The 19,796-nt window shown below is 40.9% G+C and overlaps 1 protein-coding gene across 12 annotated transcripts in view; it reads right to left on the bottom strand.

Annotated features, from left to right (window-relative positions):
- The window catches only part of NHS (NHS actin remodeling regulator), a 301,101-nt gene that overhangs the window by 11,059 nt on the left and 270,246 nt on the right, over positions 1–19,796 (bottom strand). For 4 of the 12 annotated variants that reach the window (XM_072994330.2, XM_020789154.3, XM_078390409.1 and 1 more), the window contains exons 4-8: positions 11,709–11,771; positions 9,438–9,630; positions 4,910–5,041; positions 947–3,919; positions 400–526 (exon numbers count right to left, since the gene is read on the bottom strand). In XM_072994330.2, coding sequence (XP_072850431.2) covers positions 400–526; positions 947–3,919; positions 4,910–5,041; positions 9,438–9,630; positions 11,709–11,771 — 3,488 coding nt within the window. Of the gene's footprint in view, positions 1–399; positions 527–946; positions 3,920–4,909; positions 5,042–9,437; positions 9,631–10,983; positions 11,633–11,708; positions 11,772–19,796 lie in introns of those variants that run through there. The other 8 variants (XM_072994331.2, XM_078390411.1, XM_078390412.1 and 5 more) reach the window with 4 other exon arrangements.

The raw sequence follows: 19,796 nt of genomic DNA, 5'->3' as shown, positions 1-19,796 counted from the left end.
GAAGGAACTATCTTCCAACCCCTTCTAAATCTGGTGATCTTGGAGAGACAGCCTTTCCTTCTGTATCTGTTTTCCTGCCTGAAGTTTTCCATGATGGACATTCTCCCTCTCTTTATGCAATGCAACTCAGTAACAGGATTCTGTGGTGTAACTGATTGTGAATGACATGTAGGGAGACATAAATAGGCCACATCATGAGATTTGCTTTCATGTTCTCAGACACATCATTTGTTTAGCTTCCATGCCATGGAGATCCCTGTCTTGGTCTGGGCAAAAAAAACGTAGGTTTTGAAATAAGTAGTTTACTTTTGAGTTTTTCACTGAATTCTTTTAGGTTTTCTCCTATTCCTGGAGAAACAAAAAAACATGTTATTTTTGGCAACCGTAGTATGTTCTTACCGGTGAATGACTGCAAAGAGATCCTCTGTTGTTCGAGGTTTATTTGAAGACACAAAAACGTCTTCTGGTTCAGCCTGAGAATCTTCACTTAGTGGTGAGATTAGGGAATCGTCGCTTGGAGAAGATTCTTCAAAACAAAACAAAAAAAGAGAAAAGAACTGCTGAGCCTTAATCAGACATTTTGATACAGTAGAGCTGGTTAACATAATCTTCTCACTCAATTAGTAATGGAATTACTTGTGTAATGACAGACACCAGACAACCTAATCTAAATATTGGATAATCTGTCAAAATAATGCTTAGTTATAAAAGGTTACTGCTCTTTTTGCTACTGAAATGAAGTCAAAAGAAATGCAAATGAATGCCTACACATATTTTTCTGCAAAGCATGGTAGATTTTGAGCTGCAGTGAGCTGGCGGAGCTACACTGACATAAAGGGAATTGTGCTGTATTAAGTTCCCTGTTGCTGTCATTTTGGAAACAGCCACCACTTCATGCATCCTTTTACAAACAGCCAAAAAACCTCAGTAATAGACAAGAACTAACCTTTTGAGATATCCTCCTCTGGAGTCCTGTGTGTCTCAGCTGCTCTGTTGTCTTTGTCATCTGAGGCACTTCTGGTTGGGATACCTGATGCAATATCATTTTCCTGCTCAGGATATTTTTCACTGAGTGAATCTACAGTTGAGATCTCCGGTCCATAGCTGATATTCCCAGGCACTTTGTCATAATGTTGGTTTACATCAAACTGATGCTTTAGCTGATAACTGATGTCAGCTCCCCCAGCTGAGGAATCAAACTGGAGCCTAGTTTCAATGAAAGGTTCATATACCAACTTTTGATCACAGTGTGCAGGTAATTCTTGCTGAAGCTGCACAGAGTCAAGTCTCCTGTCCTGCTCTGGTCCACATATTGTTATCTTTCCTTCGGAGTTTCCGGAAAGGACTGTTGTGCCTTGTGGATACCATTCAGCAGAACTGCCACACATTTTATTAAGTGTATTCTCTTGCTGAAACTCGTGAACCGGGTGCATTTGATCTGTTGTATATCTAACTATGGGAGCACCCATGTCTACTGAGGTTTGGGTCTCTCGCCAGGTATTCTTTTCACCGAAAGTCAAACTGCTTTCGGAGTGGAGTTCTTCGGGGGTTATTTGTACTGGAGAGGGATTAATATAGGACACTATGGCCTCTTCCATGGCATACTGGCGCGATACTTGTTTCTTACTTACATGTGCTTTCATTTTACCTGAAACTGCGGTCACCATTAAAGCATTCCCTTGAATATGGAGAATGTCTGTACGGTCTCTCTGTTTTACCTCTTCAGGCTTATTGACTGATCGAAGCTGTACAGATTTCAGAACTGATGGAGTAATAGCAAGGGCTGGTGTAGAATTAGAGTGCAGTGCTTCTTCTACCATGTTCGGCTTATTGTTATTAAAAGCATGCAACTGATGTCTGTGAGCATATGGTTTATTCAAGACATTATGAAGAGCACTTAGGTCAAGATGAGTAGGAGGTATAACTGGAAGTTCAAGATCTTTATTCAGAGATATGTTACCATCTTTACAAGAAGGCTGCTGTAATGAGGACTTCCTTTCTGGTACTTTTGGCTTTCTTTTGCTCCCTCCTGGGGATAAGGGTCCAGAAAAGAAAGCCGTTGGGAAAGATGATGTTGGCGTTTCAGACTGACTGGAATAACCACTTGAGGGGGAAGCTAAACCAGCCAGCTTTTCTGGGGAAGCTAATTTAAATTCATTCTCCACAGAAGGGAGGGAAGGAGTGGTGGCTCTCGAACCAGACTGTGATGTTTGCGATTCAGAGCTTTCTGGTGACTTTATGCATTCTATGACCGTAGTACCCGTAGCAGTGCTAGAATTGGATAAAGACCTATAAGGATCATTAGATTTCAAGTCATTTAGAAGCCAGAGGTCTGCATAGTGAGATTGTTCAGCACCTTCATCTTTAAATGATGGGATGTCCATGGTGTCAAATGGAAGGTCTTTTAATCTGCTCTCCTCCTGATTATCCCAGGAGTGTTCCTGATTGCTTGGCAGATTAGAACTTTCTACTCTTGAAGGTGTGTTTGAGAATTCGAGGGGCAGCTTCATTTCCCTGGAAGAGTGAGGCATGTGCTGCTGCCCACTGCTTATCTTTGGTTCTTTCTTCTCAGGAAGATCTGTGCTGCTGTCAGATTTCCTTAAAGATGAACTGCGTTTTGGTGGGGCTGGCTTTGCCTTTGGTTTCTTTAGAGAGATGCTCTGTTTTCCTTGTCTCCTTTGATTTACATAATCCTGCCAGGCACAGTTAGCGAGACTGGAAGCAACATTAGCATTCTGCCCACTCTCAGAGCCCACAGCTGCATAGTTACAAATATAACTTTTAGTTCCTTTGAGACCACAGTCAAAGTGCATGGAGGTGTAGTAGCCTTCAGTGTCAACTGAAAAGTGTGAGCTTGTGTCTGCTTTGTCAGATGGGGTCTTCTCTATAAAACTATCGTAAGTAGCCATACTTGTAAAACTTGGACATCCCAGGCTGTCTGTCTTGGGGCGTTCAGGACTGAAATCTTGGCGGCAGGACGCATCATGATGGTGATGCAAATAATTCCATTCACTGTCACTTGTGTTGCTGTTATTGGGATCATCGAGTAGATCAGCTACAGTGGAAGTGAAAGAACTTGTCCTATGGCCTCTAATCTTATCTATCTGATCACTGTAGTGATCAGTTATGAAGATAGTAGAATCTTCATTGGCATTAGGGGCAATGTTCAGTGATAATTCTGAATCACAGTGTGACGAGCCAGTCAGTGGAGGAGAGGCAGCAGGAGGAATTGTTTCTGATGTTTGGGAAGGACATGTTGAGCTGCTTCCACTCCAATTCCCACTGGAAGACTGATGGTCATCTTTCTGGTCCATGTGACTACTAAGAAGAACTCCAGCAGTAGAGATAGAGTGAATGGGACTTCCAAAGGTATCAGAGTTTGATGAGATATCACAGCTTCCTGAATCTGCCATCCTTGATAACCTTGACCTCCCCCTCTCATTTGAGTTGTGATCTGGGCTATGCTGAGAACACTTTAAACCTATGGGATGGTGTTCTTGAGAGCACCGATTATTAATGGCATCTTTACTCTTTGTGGAGTTTCTTTCTTGGCTTGCTAAAAAGTGTTCTGCCTCATATGCTGACATTTTGGCACTGGTGTTATGGTCGGCTTCATTGGTTCTAGCACCTTCACGAGGAAGACTCCTTGATCGTACACGGTTGCTCACTGATGTTGTGAACATGGTGTCCCCATTGTCTGTCAGTACCAATATGTTTCCAGCTGAATGAGACAGAGAGGCTACAACACTTTGACCCCTCTGAGCCCGGATTCTTCTCCGGGATGGGGCAGCAATGAGGATTTCTTCTGTCTGGCACTCAGAATCTCTGGTACCTGATCTCCTGTTTGAGTTATTAGAGAAGTCTGGATTTGCATGCACAATCACATTCCGCTCTCTTGCTACTGGAGATTCATCAGAATCTAGGATACACATAAAACTCTGTAAGGTACCACTCTCAACAGCTAGCAAGCTATGACCTTTATATTAGTAAAGGAAAATAAACAAGGTATCCCCCTGCCATTCTGGCCAATGTACTTCAACAATTGTAATTTACATGAGGAAAAAGTATTCATTAGGCTCAAATAATGTAACTCCAAAACCCATCTTTATGATAGCCCAGTGGCTTCTCCGTCCAAAGGGCCACATCTCATTTGCAAAGCAATAAGCAAAACACTTTTATCTAAATTCAGATTAAATGATGGGTTTATGATAGTTTACATCTTTGTTTTATTGGTCTTCTACCATGGCAGGTAATGGCCACTGTGGAAACAGACACTGATTCTGCCAGAAGACGTGTTTAGCCACTTAAGTCTAATCAAGAAAGGGCTAAGTCAACTTTTATGTATATTTTTCAGCAGGTAAAAAAGGAAGTGGAAGAGAACTTGCAGAGTGAAAACAAAAGTTCTGCAAGGTTTTCTATCCAGTTTAAATGATAGCCAACTGGATTAAAAATTCAACTGGTTGTCTGCATAAATAAAGCATGATATTATCATTGTTCAACGTAACTTCTGTCACTTTATGGGTCCTTAGCTACAAGAAAAAACTTTCACTGAATCTAGTTACTTTTTATGTACGTACTATGGGTATAAAAACAAACAAAAAGAAAAAATACAACAGAAATTAGGTAACTTATTACATTTAAACAATAAGGGCTGGACATGTACATCTATATTACTTAGTAAGGCCGACAGCACATGAAGACTGAAGGCTGTAGTGAGTAATATAGTTTGGCTGGCAGTATTAAAATAAAATTAAAAAAAGACAAAATCAAACAGAAATATTCAAACACATTATATTTGAAACTGTAGAATCATAAGTGTTCTGTGGAACGGCATTTGAAAGGCTGGCTATTGCTGCAGTTAAGGTAGTTAGAACACTATCTAGCGAAGAGCGTTATTTATATACTACACCTATTTCTTGTTGAACTCTTCTGGGGATGCCAGAGATGGTTTTCCTCCTTCTCAATTTCCGTCTCCGCTGTAGCACAGATTGTGAATGAACAAGAGAGCAGCGTATACTAGCCTCTCTGTCAAAACCAACTCCTGCAACCCATAAACAGGTCTCATTAGCTTTTTAGAAATAGTAGACAATTTGTTATGACTGGAAGACAGTGGAGGTCATGTGAACACTTTGGTTTATGCCTGCAAATGAATTTGAGGCAGACATTGTACAACTTCCATGAAAATTATTCAGTGTGTGCCACAGCCTTGCTTCTAAACCCTCTGAGGAGCCTGTGTTGCCAAAGAAAAAGAGAGTAAAGAAAGTATGGGAGGTTAGGCACTCTCGTTAGCTAAGGGACCTTGATTGTAATATTTCACCCATGATTCTGGCTATGCAGGCATTATCACCTGTGAAGATCACCAGCATCAAATATGATAGCAAGAAATTATTCAGCTTAAATTTTTTTCCCCTCTCTCTTAAAATCATTTGGCATTGAAGAGATATTGTGAGGAGGCCAAGAATCATGGCAAATCTAATTGTACTTTATGCAGACTATCTTGGTATTTTTGTTTGTTTGTGCGTTACAGTGGATTAACAGCAGGATCCAACTACATTGTTGGGGCATATTTGAATGTTTAGATTTATTCCATGGTAGAGTGTCAGAAACTATGGTCCTAGCAATAATTCTCACCTATGTTTATTATGTCACACTGAGCAGATTTGGTCCTAATTCTTAAACTACTACTGAAACTATCATAGCACAGCAGTCAAGCCTCTGGAGTGTCATCACATCACATATGTGGTCCAGAGAATGTGAGTGAAGCCCCTAGCATCCTGGAAATTGCTTACTCTTACATTAGCTTTATGTCCCATTCTCCCAATATTCTTATGATACTCATACATGGGAAACTGGGTGGAATGTTTATAAATGCAAGAGGTCCTTCTTAAAAGAAAAACTTTAAAGGTGTGAAATGTGAGTAAATTCATTCTTAAAGATACAGTAGCTGTTTTTTTTCCATTAGTCCTTGCATTTGCCATTGTTTAACTAGAGAGATATTATGAACTAAACTTCAGGGGTTTCTGAATGCAAAGCTTGTAATTTATCCAAGCAGGAAGTTCGTCTACAAACAAGATACCTCCTACAGTCAGTGCTGACACAGCAGGAACCCTGTTTGCAGTTATTCAGGGAGCTTAATCTCTAGACCATAGTAAATCACACTGACCTTGTGGAAGAGAACTATGCCTGCACATTATACATGGTGCATTTACTGAACCTAATAGATATGTATGATGAACATCTCCATTTCTGGACTCAAATTTCATGCAAAAATGCATTAATAGAGGGCAATCAAATAGCTGGAAAATGTGTGAAGTATCTAACTTGTGATTGCCACATATTACTGGAAGAGACATTACAGAGTGGCAGGTAAAATTATAGAAAAAACTTTCATTTGTGTAAATACACATGATGTCTTTATACTTGTTTTCCTTTCATCAAAGAGTTATAACTCGGCAAGAGCTCTCCCTGAAGTAATATGCTAGGGCACCACTTAGACATTGACAATTTCATGGAGTAATCTGAAAGACAACTACAAGAACTAAAAATAGGAGATGGGGATTGAAACCAATACCCCAATAAGTTCCTGGTCCCAAACACTATACTTTTAGTATTGTATAATTATATCAACCATAATTATACATGGACATACACATACATAGTACATTACATACAAATGTGAAACACTAAAAAGTAACTTTTTGGTAAAAGTTCTTCTTGAAATCTAATACAGAAGACCCCAGCCAATAATCCTACATCAAGTGCCACCATCATTAGCACAGAAGTGGACAGAAATACTTCACAATAGACACAAAAACAATAGATCACAAATCCTACTACTATTCGCTATTTTACAACAAGTGTTCTTTTCCTTAAATAAAAGACTTATTTTCCTTAAACAGCCCACTTACTACACCGCATGGGAAACTCCTGGAAACAGAGGTGGGAGGAAGTTTTCAAGATCTGACTAGAACTCAATGATGTTTTCTTTTTTTTTTTTTTTTTTCCTTTGAATCCCAGCTATTGACCAGCAAAGAGTGAGGTGAACTTAAACCCACTGATTTTAGTCCAGTTCTGTGCTGGATTACTGCCATGGATTAGAAGTCAGGAGTCCCCCTGCAATTGTAATTTTTTAAGTATACAAAGTATGCAAGTGGTACGTGTACTATGCTTAAGTGAATAAAGTGGTCCCATTAAAATGTAACATACTGCAATAATGTACAATAAGTAGTAAATTGATTTAATTCAATATTTGGTCCACCATGTAGGCTGAAAAAGCTGGCCATGCCCATGTTCTAGTGCTGATTTTCTTGCTTTAAAATAAAAATAATGACCCCATCCTAACCTGAGCTTTTTTTTTTCTCACAAAAAAGACAGAAATTCAAATAGATTATTCTTTCATTTCTCCTTTCCTAAGATGTCAGTAAAGCCAGGATAATAAAGTACAGTGTTTTTAAAGGAATAATAGAAGATGATGAAGTGTATTTTTCTCCTGATCATTCAGTTTTCCTAGCACATAAGCAAGACACATGCTTGAGTGTGAGCTTAAAAGCTGGGACTTATTTCAGACATGGTGGAGACGCCTAGTAGACAAAAGAAGCAGGCAGTGAAAGGACAACACTTTCTTGAGAGGGTTGCATTGTCTTTCAAAGATCCGTCTGGCCGCTTAGGATTACTGCTAGTTTCCCCACTGCTGTTGGGTCTCCGAGTGGCAGTTGTGGATAGGAGTGCATTTTTACAGCTTTGATGGGTGTACCAGCTGTGGCACGTTTTGGAGAAGGGACAGCTGTCTCAGTCACTGCAGTTCACGCAGTTCACTTACTGGCACATGCTCTACAGTGAGTGTTTAGAAACGGTAGCTGGCGGGAAGTGCAACAGCCTGAAAGTTTTCCTATATTCTCTTTCTACAGTATATCATATTACAGCAACCCTGTTTTATTTGCACTGGCTACCTATTCATATCTGAGCCCAATTCAAGAACTGGGACCCATGATATTGGAGGGGCCATCTCTTCCTGCATGAACCTGTCCATCAATTCTGTATCACTGGAAGCCTGGTCTGTGTTCATCACAAAAAAGGTGCAGCTGGCAGTAATATTAGATCAAACTGTCTTGGTGGCAAAAAACAAACAAACAAAAAACAAAAACCTTGTTGTAGAAGTCTTTCAAAAGAAAATGTCCATCTGCTGATTGTTTTAACTGTGAGTTACTTTGAGCTGGCTACTATGGTTTTATTTGTGTTTATAGTAGAGTTTTCAGTTTTTATTATATCAGGATTGTTTTGCTGTTTTTGCCGTCATTGTTTTTACTGTAAATCACCTCCAGGTCCTTATGATGACTGAACAAAGGCATCCTTGACTCTCCAAACAGGAATGTTTCAGGAGAGTAAACTTAGTTATTTTTTTCTCTTTAATGTAGTATTGCTCTCATCATGGAATAAATAATCAGCAAGCTAAAGTCAAGTTCAGATGTAATGTTAAATGTGGTTTTCTATTATGAGAACAACTGGAGCTTGTGAGGTCTTCACTTCTTTGTTTTTGAACACTCCAGAAACCAACTCATGGCTAAGTAGCTTCGTTTGTGTATTAACCATTACAGAACAAACCAGACCTTCCTGAGTTCAGATGGAACTCAGTACAGTAGTTCACAGGTAACAAATGCAAAAGCAAACACCTTCATCCTCTGTGTACATAAAAGGCAAACGGGGCACACCAAATTGAAGTCAATGCAGGATTGCCATCATAATAGAAACCCATAATGGAGAAATAAGACAGAGAACAGAGACTGAGAAAGTAGTTCACAGTCATCTTCCCAGAGAACTTTACACTGTAGATAAAGTATTATATAGAAATGCTGTCTGCTGGGAAGTGAAGACAACTTTGATAAATCAGATATATTAATATATGATAAATCAGAAATATTAATATATGTCTAATAATCATCATAATATATAAATAATATCTGTACAGCTTTTGCCTTTGAACATGACTGAAGGAATTAAAACAGGTGTTATCATTTGCTTTCTCACTATTTGCTTTGGCATCCATAACTGTCAGAGACCTATGACTAATGGATTTACGAGTAACCGCTTTTCGTTGGGGAAGTGTATCAACATTGTCCGCTGCACTGGAAATTTAAACTCCTGTCCACAACAAAGCAGCACACTGCACAATGCAAAAAACAACAAGATAACCTATTATTATATGTGGACAAAAACAACGACACCATTTTAGCCCAGATACAACGATACCAGTGTCCATGGCCATTCATGGAACAGCCCTTTAGCTTGCTAAATCCTTTCAGCTCAGTTAAATTCTTGCCTCAGAAACCTTACATCTGCTGATTGTAAAGCCCTGTGTTTAAAGATGTGCTCACCGTAATAATATTAATGCCTTGAAACACCATTTTGTCAACAAAAAAAGAAGTACAAGAGATCTGTACCAGTGACATTGATGGGGATAATGCAAGAGGAAATCACTTGGGCCTCTTGTTTCATTTTCTCCTCTGGAGTTGGGAGAGGTAGTGCTTTGCTCCAGTTGGTTTGCTTATCCAGTGTAGAAGGAATATTATGTATTGGATTTTTCGGCCTCTGCCCTAACATGACATCTGTATCTTCTTCCTCTGGTTGGTGGGACTGTAAATGAACACAATTAAAATCAGAATCTATGCTTTTACAATTTCATATTATCTTTTAAAAATAATAGAAAAAAGGAGATTTAGAAGTAGGTTGCATGAAAAAAGAAATAAAGACCTTGTTAGAATTAAAAAGAACAGATCACCATTCTCTTAGCACATGGTCAGAAAGAACTCTGAACCACCTTGCTTATGGAAAATGTTTAAGAATTTCAAGAGATGGAAAGAATTACCAGTCGATGCTATTATTTATTTTCTCTAAACATGTACATTTTTACTAAAAGGATATAGGAATGATCCATTTCTGGATGCCATTTTAGAAGCTGAGTATGAGTTTGCACTCATTCGTTTTGTTAAATGTACATACAAACAAGCATCCATGGCAAATCCATAGCATACAAACTTTCTATGTATAAGTACTTGACAGGTGACATAATAGGGTTATCTTGTACAACATTAAAAGTAACCCCTATTTTAATGGAACTTCATGTTCCTAAACATCATTTGTTAGATGCTCAGGCAAATTCAGTAAAACTTCCTAGAGAGGTACTAAAGAAACAGGGACAAGATGATGGTTTGTGTTCAAAGTTGCACAGGCAAAGAGGTCTACTTAGTAGTAAGTAGATCTTAAAGTTAAAATGCATAGATTCAGCCACCACCTAAAAGTCTACAGAACGTCTAGAAAGTAGGCAAAACAATTCAAAATATGCTACACAAATGACAGGGTACACAAGAAAAAGAGGTACTAACAGAGATCAACTATATCAAAAGAGACTACCTTTTCAAAAAAAGAAAGAAAGACTGACATGCTTTGTTGTTTATCAAGTGCAAGAAAAAGATTAGAAGCAGTCTGCTGAAATATATTCATACTGGAAAAACTGTTGCTACTCCCACAAGAAATCCTTGAAGATTATTATTCTCTCATTGTTTTAAACTTGTTTTCATTTAACTAGTTGCTATACTTTTATGTAGCCCTAGTCCTGGTGGAGCTTTGTCATCTGCTCCAATCTAAACATGCCTTTCAACATCTAGTTATAAGTTAAACTTTCCATTACTATGTTACTTTACCTTCTGAATGCTTTGCCTTCCCCTGCCATCTACTCTGGATTATTTAACTTCTTTTCCTTAAAGCATCAAAACTTAATTTGCTCTATCTGCCAGCATTTCATATTTTATTATTTTCCAAATGATAACCTCTGTCAAATAATAGGGCTTTGTTTTTCGTCAAAAATGTCGTAGGCAACATTCTTGCAAAAGGCCCCAAAGAGGCTCACAGTTATTTAAAACATACTTCTATGCAGAAGGCCACACTTCACAGCTACTTATTCAAGTTACACCAAGCCCAGTTGCTTACCTTGTCAGAATCATCTGCAAAAGTTGCCCACTAAAAAAGTAAAAATAAGAGGGGCTGTCTTCTTCCCAAATATTTTTTTGCCATCCCTAAGTTAGAAAAAACATTGCTGCTTTCTTTATCTGTTCAGCTTTTGTGCTGTTCCCAGCAGACATGAATAGCTCATATAAACTAGTAACACAAAAGACTTTGTTTCCTAGGTAACCTCTGGAAAAAAAAGTTGATGCATAAAAAAAAAAGCCCCACATACCCTGTATTTTGTGGCTGATTCCTTCCCTGCATAACAATGGCTTGCTGGACAAAGAAAGTGAAGTGACCTGACCACAATCTCTGACTGTCTGCCAAAGCTGCTCTTTAGCAAACAATAGCAATGATAACAGTCGATAGGATAGATCCCTGCTTTTGCTCTGGCACTCTTCCGATGTCTTCTTGTGGTTTTCCAAAATCTCCATCTAAATGTTTTTAGCTGTGTACAAAACCTCTTCAGAGACATTTGGTTCAGGCCTTTAAAACTAATCAGCAAAATGGAAACCCTCTTGTGAGCTCCTAAAACTATCAAATTTATACCTTGCTGAGGGGGAGAAAGTTGGCATTCCTTCTTGATAAAGAGTATAACGCGTAAAGACAACAAAGTTAGTCAGCCAAAAAGCAAGCAAGAGAAAGGATTAGGTTTTGGAAAAAAAAGGCAGAATGAATGAGAGGTTGTTATTTGCACGGTCTTCCAATACCTTTCGACTCCATGGGGTCATGTGGCAACACTCAGTAGGGGAGGGCGAGCGGGTGCTGAAAAACTATAAACATGAAATGTGGGAAAAGAATGAGTAAAATAAAAAACAAAAAAAATGCATACTAAAAATGTTTCTATGCTCAGGGTCAAGACACACAAGGGCTGCCCATGTTACTGCATTTTAAATGTATCTGCACTGCCAGCTGTTTCTCAGTGGGGAAATTGGGATTCTAGAAACATATATATGTAATGAGATCTGTAATATCAATCTGGATTTGTTCTACAGTTTTCCATTTGTTTAACTTTTGCATGCCACGATTTGTTACACAGAGGAGGTTTAACAGGTATGAAAGCAATCATCTGTGCATGTAATTACTAAACAAGACCTTTGATAGTAAACAACTGTCCTTACGGCAACAGGTGAGGATTTCTCCTTTCATTGACCACTGGATTATGTTTCCGAGAACCTCCAGTTTCCAACGTTTTAGGACATGCTACCATGGAATTTTCTCCTGAGCACTGAGAGCTATGAAATGGATTCCAAGAATCTCTGGTCAGTAACTCAACTTCCCCCAACCCTGCCCACATATTCATTGTTAGATTTCTGTTATTTGTTTGTGGAACAGATATTTGTGGAATTTGTTCTGATGAAACTGAAGCAATGTGGGGAAACCCAGGGACAAGTAGCCTCTCCCCCAGACATGCTGCACACTGGATGTTGCTAGCAAATCATAATGCTGAATTTTGGAGCCAAACAATTTTCTGCCCAGTTAGGGCAGCATGGACGGGGAGATGTTGGGGGGGGGGGGTACACACAAGGTCAATAATATTGCCAGTTCTGTTCTAGACAAAGATGTAAATGTTCAATACACTGCTGAGTGGGAAGCTCTAAAATATTTTTCAGTATGTCATCTTTAGGCCGGTAAGGGACAGTGTGCACTCGGAAAACTAGGGGTCTCATTGAAGGGAAGGGAGTTATATTTCCTGACCTGGAACCTGAACTCATAATGTTTACCTGGATTACAAACTGAGTACTGTTTCCCCTCAAAAAATTTTTTTTGTTTGTTTCAGGTCATAACTTGAGTAGCGTACCTTGAATTAGAACAGCATCTCAAGCACTAGGGACACTGGGAAATGCATTGTTGTTATGTCACCTTATAGAGTCTTTAGTACAGATATAAGCCACCCTGGAAACTATATATCTTACAGTTGGGACGATGCTTCTTGTAACTAGCATTGGCTGAAATCCTGTTGCTTTGCATAGTAAGTTGCAACTAGAGTAAGCCTATTGAATCAGTGGGGATTTGGTCAGTCAACTCAATGAAACTCAGTTTCATTGATTTAGTAGGCCTACTCTAGCTGCAATTTACTATGCTAAGCAAGAGGATGTCAGTCAATAAACACAGTAAACCCCCAGGTGTTAACAGGTAGACATGTAGAACAGAAAGAGGATGAGAGTGAAGGATTGAAAAGAAATGTTTGGGGGCCCATAGACAACTTAGCATGACTTTGGGACCCTGTTATATTTCTGGTGATACAAATAATGTGAAAGGTCTAAAGCAGGCTTGTCCAACCTGTGGCCCGAGGGCCACATGCGGCCCAGGTCAGCTCATAATGCGGCCCAGTGCAATTTTTTATTTTAAAAGAAATTCCAAAGTTTCAAATTACATTGCCGGCACTTGCAGCCAGAATGCAGCTGGGACATGTCACAACGGTAGGGGGGAAGAGAGGGAAGGAAGGAGCGGGAGGGGGCTGTGTGATGGCATTGCGCCATCCCCATCAATAGGTGGATCCCCTCCCGGCCCCATAAAGCCGCCGGAGTCGAAGCTGGCAGCCTCTGCTGTCTGAGATTGCAGCTGCCGGTAAGCACGCTTGGAGTGGGGCTGCAGAGGATGGCTAGGGCTGCCCCCCCATGCGGCCCAAACCAAATTTATATGTGGCCCAAACCAAATTTTCATCTTCTAATGTGGCCCAGGGAAGGTGAAAGGTTGGACATCCCTGGTCTAAAGTTTTCAATTTTGACAGATGGGATGAGAGCTGAGCCCGGTTGTGAATCAATCAATCAATTACTACAGAAACTAAGTGGATTGTGCTTTGGCTTTGGCATCCTTTGCTTTCAAGAAGTTCTTAATTTCATTCAATGTAAATTGATCAGGTTAGAGGTTATAACAATGAAGACTAAATGGACCCATAGGGTGGGATGAGATTAAGTTCATTATTCCATGCCAGTCACTTCTTCAATAAGCATCCTTCTCCATTTATTAACAGGAGTTAGGGCAGCTTTGTCTATTTTATTGTGGCATAATATTCACTCATTGTGTCATAAAATCACAATGTAAGAAAGGTAACCTGCTGTGAAATGCTGTTCTTTCTCCAACAATGCCAACATTCCAGCTTAGTTCTGGAAGTTTTGCCCTGGCTGATCAGCTTTCCTCACAGAAACACAAGAGCCAGACTTTCTGGAACCATTTTACTGGGGTGTATCTAAAGGAGAACAAAATGGCTACCTGTGCATAGAATATGTTCATGGGTAAATGCTTTCATTGGCCATCATACTGACTTCCCCATTAAAGTAAGTGTTTCTACCACAATCAAGTTGAATTTTGTGATCTGGCTAAGTAAAGAGGCATGCTGGAATTAGACAAATTTAGATAGAGGTACTCTAGAGATTAAAATATTTTTGGATTGGTGGGTTAATTGTATGAAACTCATCTGTCCCATGTGAAGAAATGTCCAGTGTTGAGCAGTCTACTGAGAACTATATGGAGTGGCACTTCCTAGGGCAAAAACAAAAAGAACCAATTTTCCAATCCCCAGAATGGAAGGTTTGGAGAGGTTTATAACAGACTTCCAGAGGGAAATGTCCTGTAAAAAGGTATCAGCAGCCTAGCTGTAAAGGTGAGGCCATTAGATACAGTAATGAGCAAATAATGGCCCTGCAGGTGATGCTGTACTGCAGTTGCATCAGCCCTAGCCAATGCAGATAATGGTGAGAGAGAGGGAGGTCCCAATAACAACTGGAGGGGTTGCTATTATATAGCCCTGATTAAAAGGAAGACATAGAACCAGGTATTGCAGTTTATAAAAAGAACTTGCAATGGGAACCTTTTTTTAAACAAGTACTCTAAGTGGAGTTTAATGGCTATATCCACATTTGTCATAATAATAATTTGTCATAATAATTAGTTTACATTAAAAAGTTCCTTTTCAAATAACTTTGTTGCTTCGTTAAGAATGCTACATTTTATTTTTTAAGATGGGGTTAACATAGAACACTGGAAAGAAGTTAGGAGAAATTTGCAAACTTGCCCTGGGATTATCTACATAATGCTGGATGTCTTTTGAATTTTTCTTTGATGACTAGCTATATGGATTCTATCGTACAGAATTAAAAGAAGAAACATACACTGGAGCATGGAAACACTGGAGTCCAAGAATCCTACAACAGAATTTTATAAGGGGACAGAAATAGGTAGGTATAGAGTATCCAAGGAGGTATTGAACTTGTCAAGAGAGAAGTAGCTCACAAATGTTCCAGATAATAGTAGTATGGAGTGCTTAGTTGTCGTCCCAGAGGATCACAGCCCAGGCTCATTCATGCAAACAGTTTAGTGTTATGTCCAAAGGATACCAATTATTTGGCACTGCATTAATAAGCACAGTGCTAAAATTCTCCTTTTTCTCATCCTCTTTGCACACTTCACTAGAATCAGAAGCTCTTGCCAGTTTTCAGCAAAGCTACTGTTTATTGCTGTCGAAAGCAACAAACTATGATTTGTGTAAACTCTACGACTTGGGTTTGGGAACTAGAATTGGAAACCATCGTTTCCAACCATCTGTAGGAGCTGAACAATTCGCCCATTCAGAAGTAATGGCAAACTATTGTTTTCCTGAAGCCAAGGTTGTGTATATTAGAAAAGAGAAGGGATGTGAGCAAAGGGCACGTTTTCCTAGTGTGAATCAGAGCATGTAAACCAAGTAATTATTTCAGATTAAGCGCCTCTCCCCCATGTGATGGTGCACTATGTTTTTAACACTGGGCAAGGTAGTCATTCATCAAGGATGGGAAACATATGGGCCTCCAGAAGTTGTTGGACTGAAATGCTCCTCATTTACCACCTGTGGCTGGGTAAGGCTAATGGGAACTGAAGTCCAACATCTGGGAAACACCGGTTCCCTGTTCCTGTTATATATACAATTAAGTTGAACATGTGCACATGTGAATAAAATAGTAAGGTATTTCCTACAGAAATCTGCGGAATTAGCCCAGGGTCCATATAAAAATGTGCACTCTCAGATGTACAGAGAACTAAGATGTGCAGGACTGCCCTGTTACATAACAGCACTGATGTTACCTGTCTGTCATGGGTTTGGAGGGAAAGTTCCATCCTATGGGGAGTGGAAGGCGGGACATCAGGAGGAGGGGCTGTACTGTATAAATATGTGATGCCTGGGTGGTGAGAAGGAGATGCTGAGACAGACACTGTGAGACACTGGGTTGGGACGAAGCAGCAGCTGGGGAAGAAGAAGCTGTTGTGGGAGTCTGGGTGTCTGACAGGGTACTACTGTGTGTCAGAGTACCAGCCTGAAAGGTTCAGGGGTCTGTTGGTTAGCCAGAACTGATGGGTTCAGGGTCTGTGCTTTAAGTTAAAGGTTCTAGGTGAACCAAACTGTATGCTTGTGTGTGTGAGAATAAGCCACGTTACTTTATTTTATTCACCTGATTGTTTTATTTACCCTGTTTGTATTTAAAATAAACCTTATTCTTTTATTGTTTAAAAATCCATCCCTGGTCTGTGTGACTTATTATAGGGAATGGTTGGTGGCAGCTTAGTAACTGTGTGATAGATCCCAGTAGGTCTGGGTTTGTCACATTGATTGGTGTCCAGCGTGTGGGATACGACTGGTCCAGTTGTCCAGCGGTCCAGCAAAGCCTTGGCAAGTGTGCCCAGAGCAAGGGGGGTCTAGTCAGGGACAGTCTGAGGCGCGTAGGTAATCTTCTAGGTGTACCTCACGGGGAGGTGCACTAGTAGAAGAACGTGCCAACTGGGGAGACTTAGATTAAGGTGCTCTGAGGCAGCCTGATTTTGGCGGGAAAACGCTGAGGCAAAACTGCGTAGCAACAGTGAGCTAGCTTGCCAGCTGAGAGGCCCAGCAGAGGGGGGTAGGCTCTGACTCGATACTGTTGCAAATTTAGTGCTGAAGAACAGCAGCAATCTCTAGGAGAGCTGGTTCTGAGGCAAAAAGGAAAAAAGTGGTCGTTTTATTTTGAGGCTTGACTTTTTAAAGCCGCCTGTTCTGAGGGGGGATTATGCCCTTGACTCGAAGTCAAGTAACAGACATGGGTGAAGTGAAAGACCCCCAGATTGACCAAGGTTCTGAGGATGAATTTGGCTCAGTGCAAGGTGACAGCACAGGAGAGCAGGACCCAGAACTCAGAAAATTATTCCTAGCCCAACAGCATGAACTGAGGGTGAGGGAAATGGAAATCAGAAGAAAAGAAAGAGCTGAAATCTGTCAGGCAGAGGCAGATGCCAAGAAAAGGGGAATGGCCATGAGGATAAAAGAGATGGAACTGAAACACCAAATTAGACTGGTACAATTGGAATTGAAGTTCCTAAATAAGTTTATTAACAATTTATCAGGGGAAGAAATGTCAAAGAAGGAAAAGTATGAGGCTCAGGTCAGACAAAGTGAGCAAGATCTTGAAAAATATACTCAGCAAAAAGACATTAAATTAAAAGAAATCAGAGATAAGACAGAAGAAAAAGTAAAAGAGATAAAAGCTAGGGCTGAGGAAGAAATTTTACAGATCAGGGCTGAGTTTGAGGCCAAGCAAAAGGAGCTGGATTTGAGAATAAAAGGGAAAAGCCAGCAAGGGGGAGGGGCCCATGGTGAAGGGAAGCCCTCAGGCATGAAACCAAGCCCTCAGAATTTGGAGGGAAAACCGAAACAAGAGGAGAGAGAATCCAAATACGCCAGAAAATGCTATTTCTGTCAGGGAAAGGGTCATCTGATCTCAGAGTGTGAGAAATTGAAGCAGCTAAAAGGAATGGTGCCTCAGAATTCTAGTGGGACCAAGCCAAAAGCTGTGTTCTGTGTCCAGAAAGAGCAAAGCTCATTGTCACAGAGGGAGCCTGTTGCCATGACTACTCAGTCTGGAACAGCTACCTCTGCTGATCAGGCTGAGGAAAATGGTCCTCTTGGGGAGGTAAAGCGCTGCTTGCTGGTAAAAACAGATTCTCAGTTGTTTGAGACAGCCGGGGTGGACGTAGGAATACTTGACCGTCAGTATAGGGGGCTGCGGGACACTTGTTCCCAGGTAACCCTGTGCCATCCAGATATCATTCCCCGGGAGTTTATAATCCCAAATGAGAGCATAAAGGTAGCAGGTATTGAGGGGCAGGTAATCTCTCTGCCAGTAGCAGAGGTACCTGTCAACTTTCAAGGCTGGAGGGGAGATTGGCGGATAGCGATTTCATCTACTCTGCCAGCAGCCGTGCTCGTGGGAAATGACCTGGCTGAACATGTGAAAAGGGTGCTAGTGATTACACGCTCACAAGCCACCACAGAGACAGTTCAGGGGGGTAATGATGAGCCAGAGACGGAAGCAGAGGGGAGTTCAGAAGCTGTGGTGGAAACCTTAACCACAGACAGCAGATTTGGACAGGAGCAAAAGGCAGACGCCACTCTCCAAAAGTGTTTTGAACAGGTGACTGACGCCCAGCTAACACCTGAAACCCCAGTGAGATTTCTGGAGAAAAAGGGGATTTTATATAGAGAAACCCTGAGGAACATCTCAAAAGGGGGAGATGGGATCAGAAGTCAACTGGTGGTACCTGAAAAGTATCGCCCCATGATCTTACAAAGGGGGCACTCTGACATGTTTGCTGCACACTTAGGGGTCAACAAAACACAGCAGAGAATCACACAGAATTTCTACTGGCCTGACATAGGGAAGCAGATCAGGGAGTTCTGTAAACAATGCGATGTGTGTCAAAGGCAGGGGAATAACCGCGACAGGACCAAAGCAAAGCTGTGCCCTTTGCCTGTGATTGACACTCCGTTCAAATGCATAGGGGTGGATATTGTGGGACCTTTGCCCAAGGCCACAAAGAGGGGGAACAGGTTCATCCTAACAATTGTGGACCATGCCACAAGGTATCCTGAAGCCATACCCTTGACTAATATTGAAACTAACACAGTGGCAGATGCTTTGGTGGGGTACATGTCCAGGATGGGATTTGCCTCAGAGATAATCACAGATTTGGGGGCATCGTTCACGTCAAAGCTCATGAAACGCTTATGGAAAATCTGTGGAATAAAGCACAAGGAAACCACTGCTTATCATCCGGAAAGTAATGGGTTAACTGAGAAGTTCAATGGGACTCTAATGCGCATGATTAGGGCTTACTTGGCAGAGAATCCAAACAATTGGGACCAGAAGCTGCAATCCCTTTTGTTTGCTTATCGATCAGTGCCACAAGCCAGTACCGGGTTCAGTCCATTCGAACTTTTATTTGGGAGAAGGGTGAAAGGGCCCCTTGATTTGATAAAACAAAATTGGGAGCAGATCACCCAGGATGACCCACAAGACGTTGTGACTTACATAGACACCTTGATGAATGACCTAAAGCGAAATCTAGAGCTGGCAGCAGAAAACCTGCAAGCGCAGAAGGTCAAACAGAAAACATGGTATGACCGCAAAGCTAGAGAGAGGCACTTTGACCCAGGGGAGGAAGTGCTTTGGCTTAGGCCCTGCAGAGAGAATAAGCTGCAGCTCAAATGGGCAGGACCATATAGGGTCATTTCCAAGATGTCAGATCTGAACTACCTAATAGAGCAGGAGGAGAACCAAGCAAGGAGGGTGGTTCATGTGAATGCCCTAAAACCCTACTACAGAGGGGAACAGAGGGTTCTATTTGCTATAAAAGCAGCTGAGAGTGAGGAAGCTGAATTACCCTTCTGGGAGGGTAGAGGGGAAGTAAAATACAACCCAGAGGAGGTAAAGATCAGTCCTGCACTCACCCAAGACCAGCAGCAAGAATTAAAAATGCTGCTTAGTAAATATCAACAGGTGTTTTCCAAC

This window comes from Pogona vitticeps, chromosome 3, assembly GCF_051106095.1.
Source record: "Pogona vitticeps strain Pit_001003342236 chromosome 3, PviZW2.1, whole genome shotgun sequence".
NCBI classification, from domain to species: Eukaryota; Metazoa; Chordata; class Lepidosauria; order Squamata; family Agamidae; genus Pogona; species Pogona vitticeps.
Note: the sequence above shows the minus strand (reverse complement) of the source record. Positions and strands in the feature narration are given on the sequence as shown.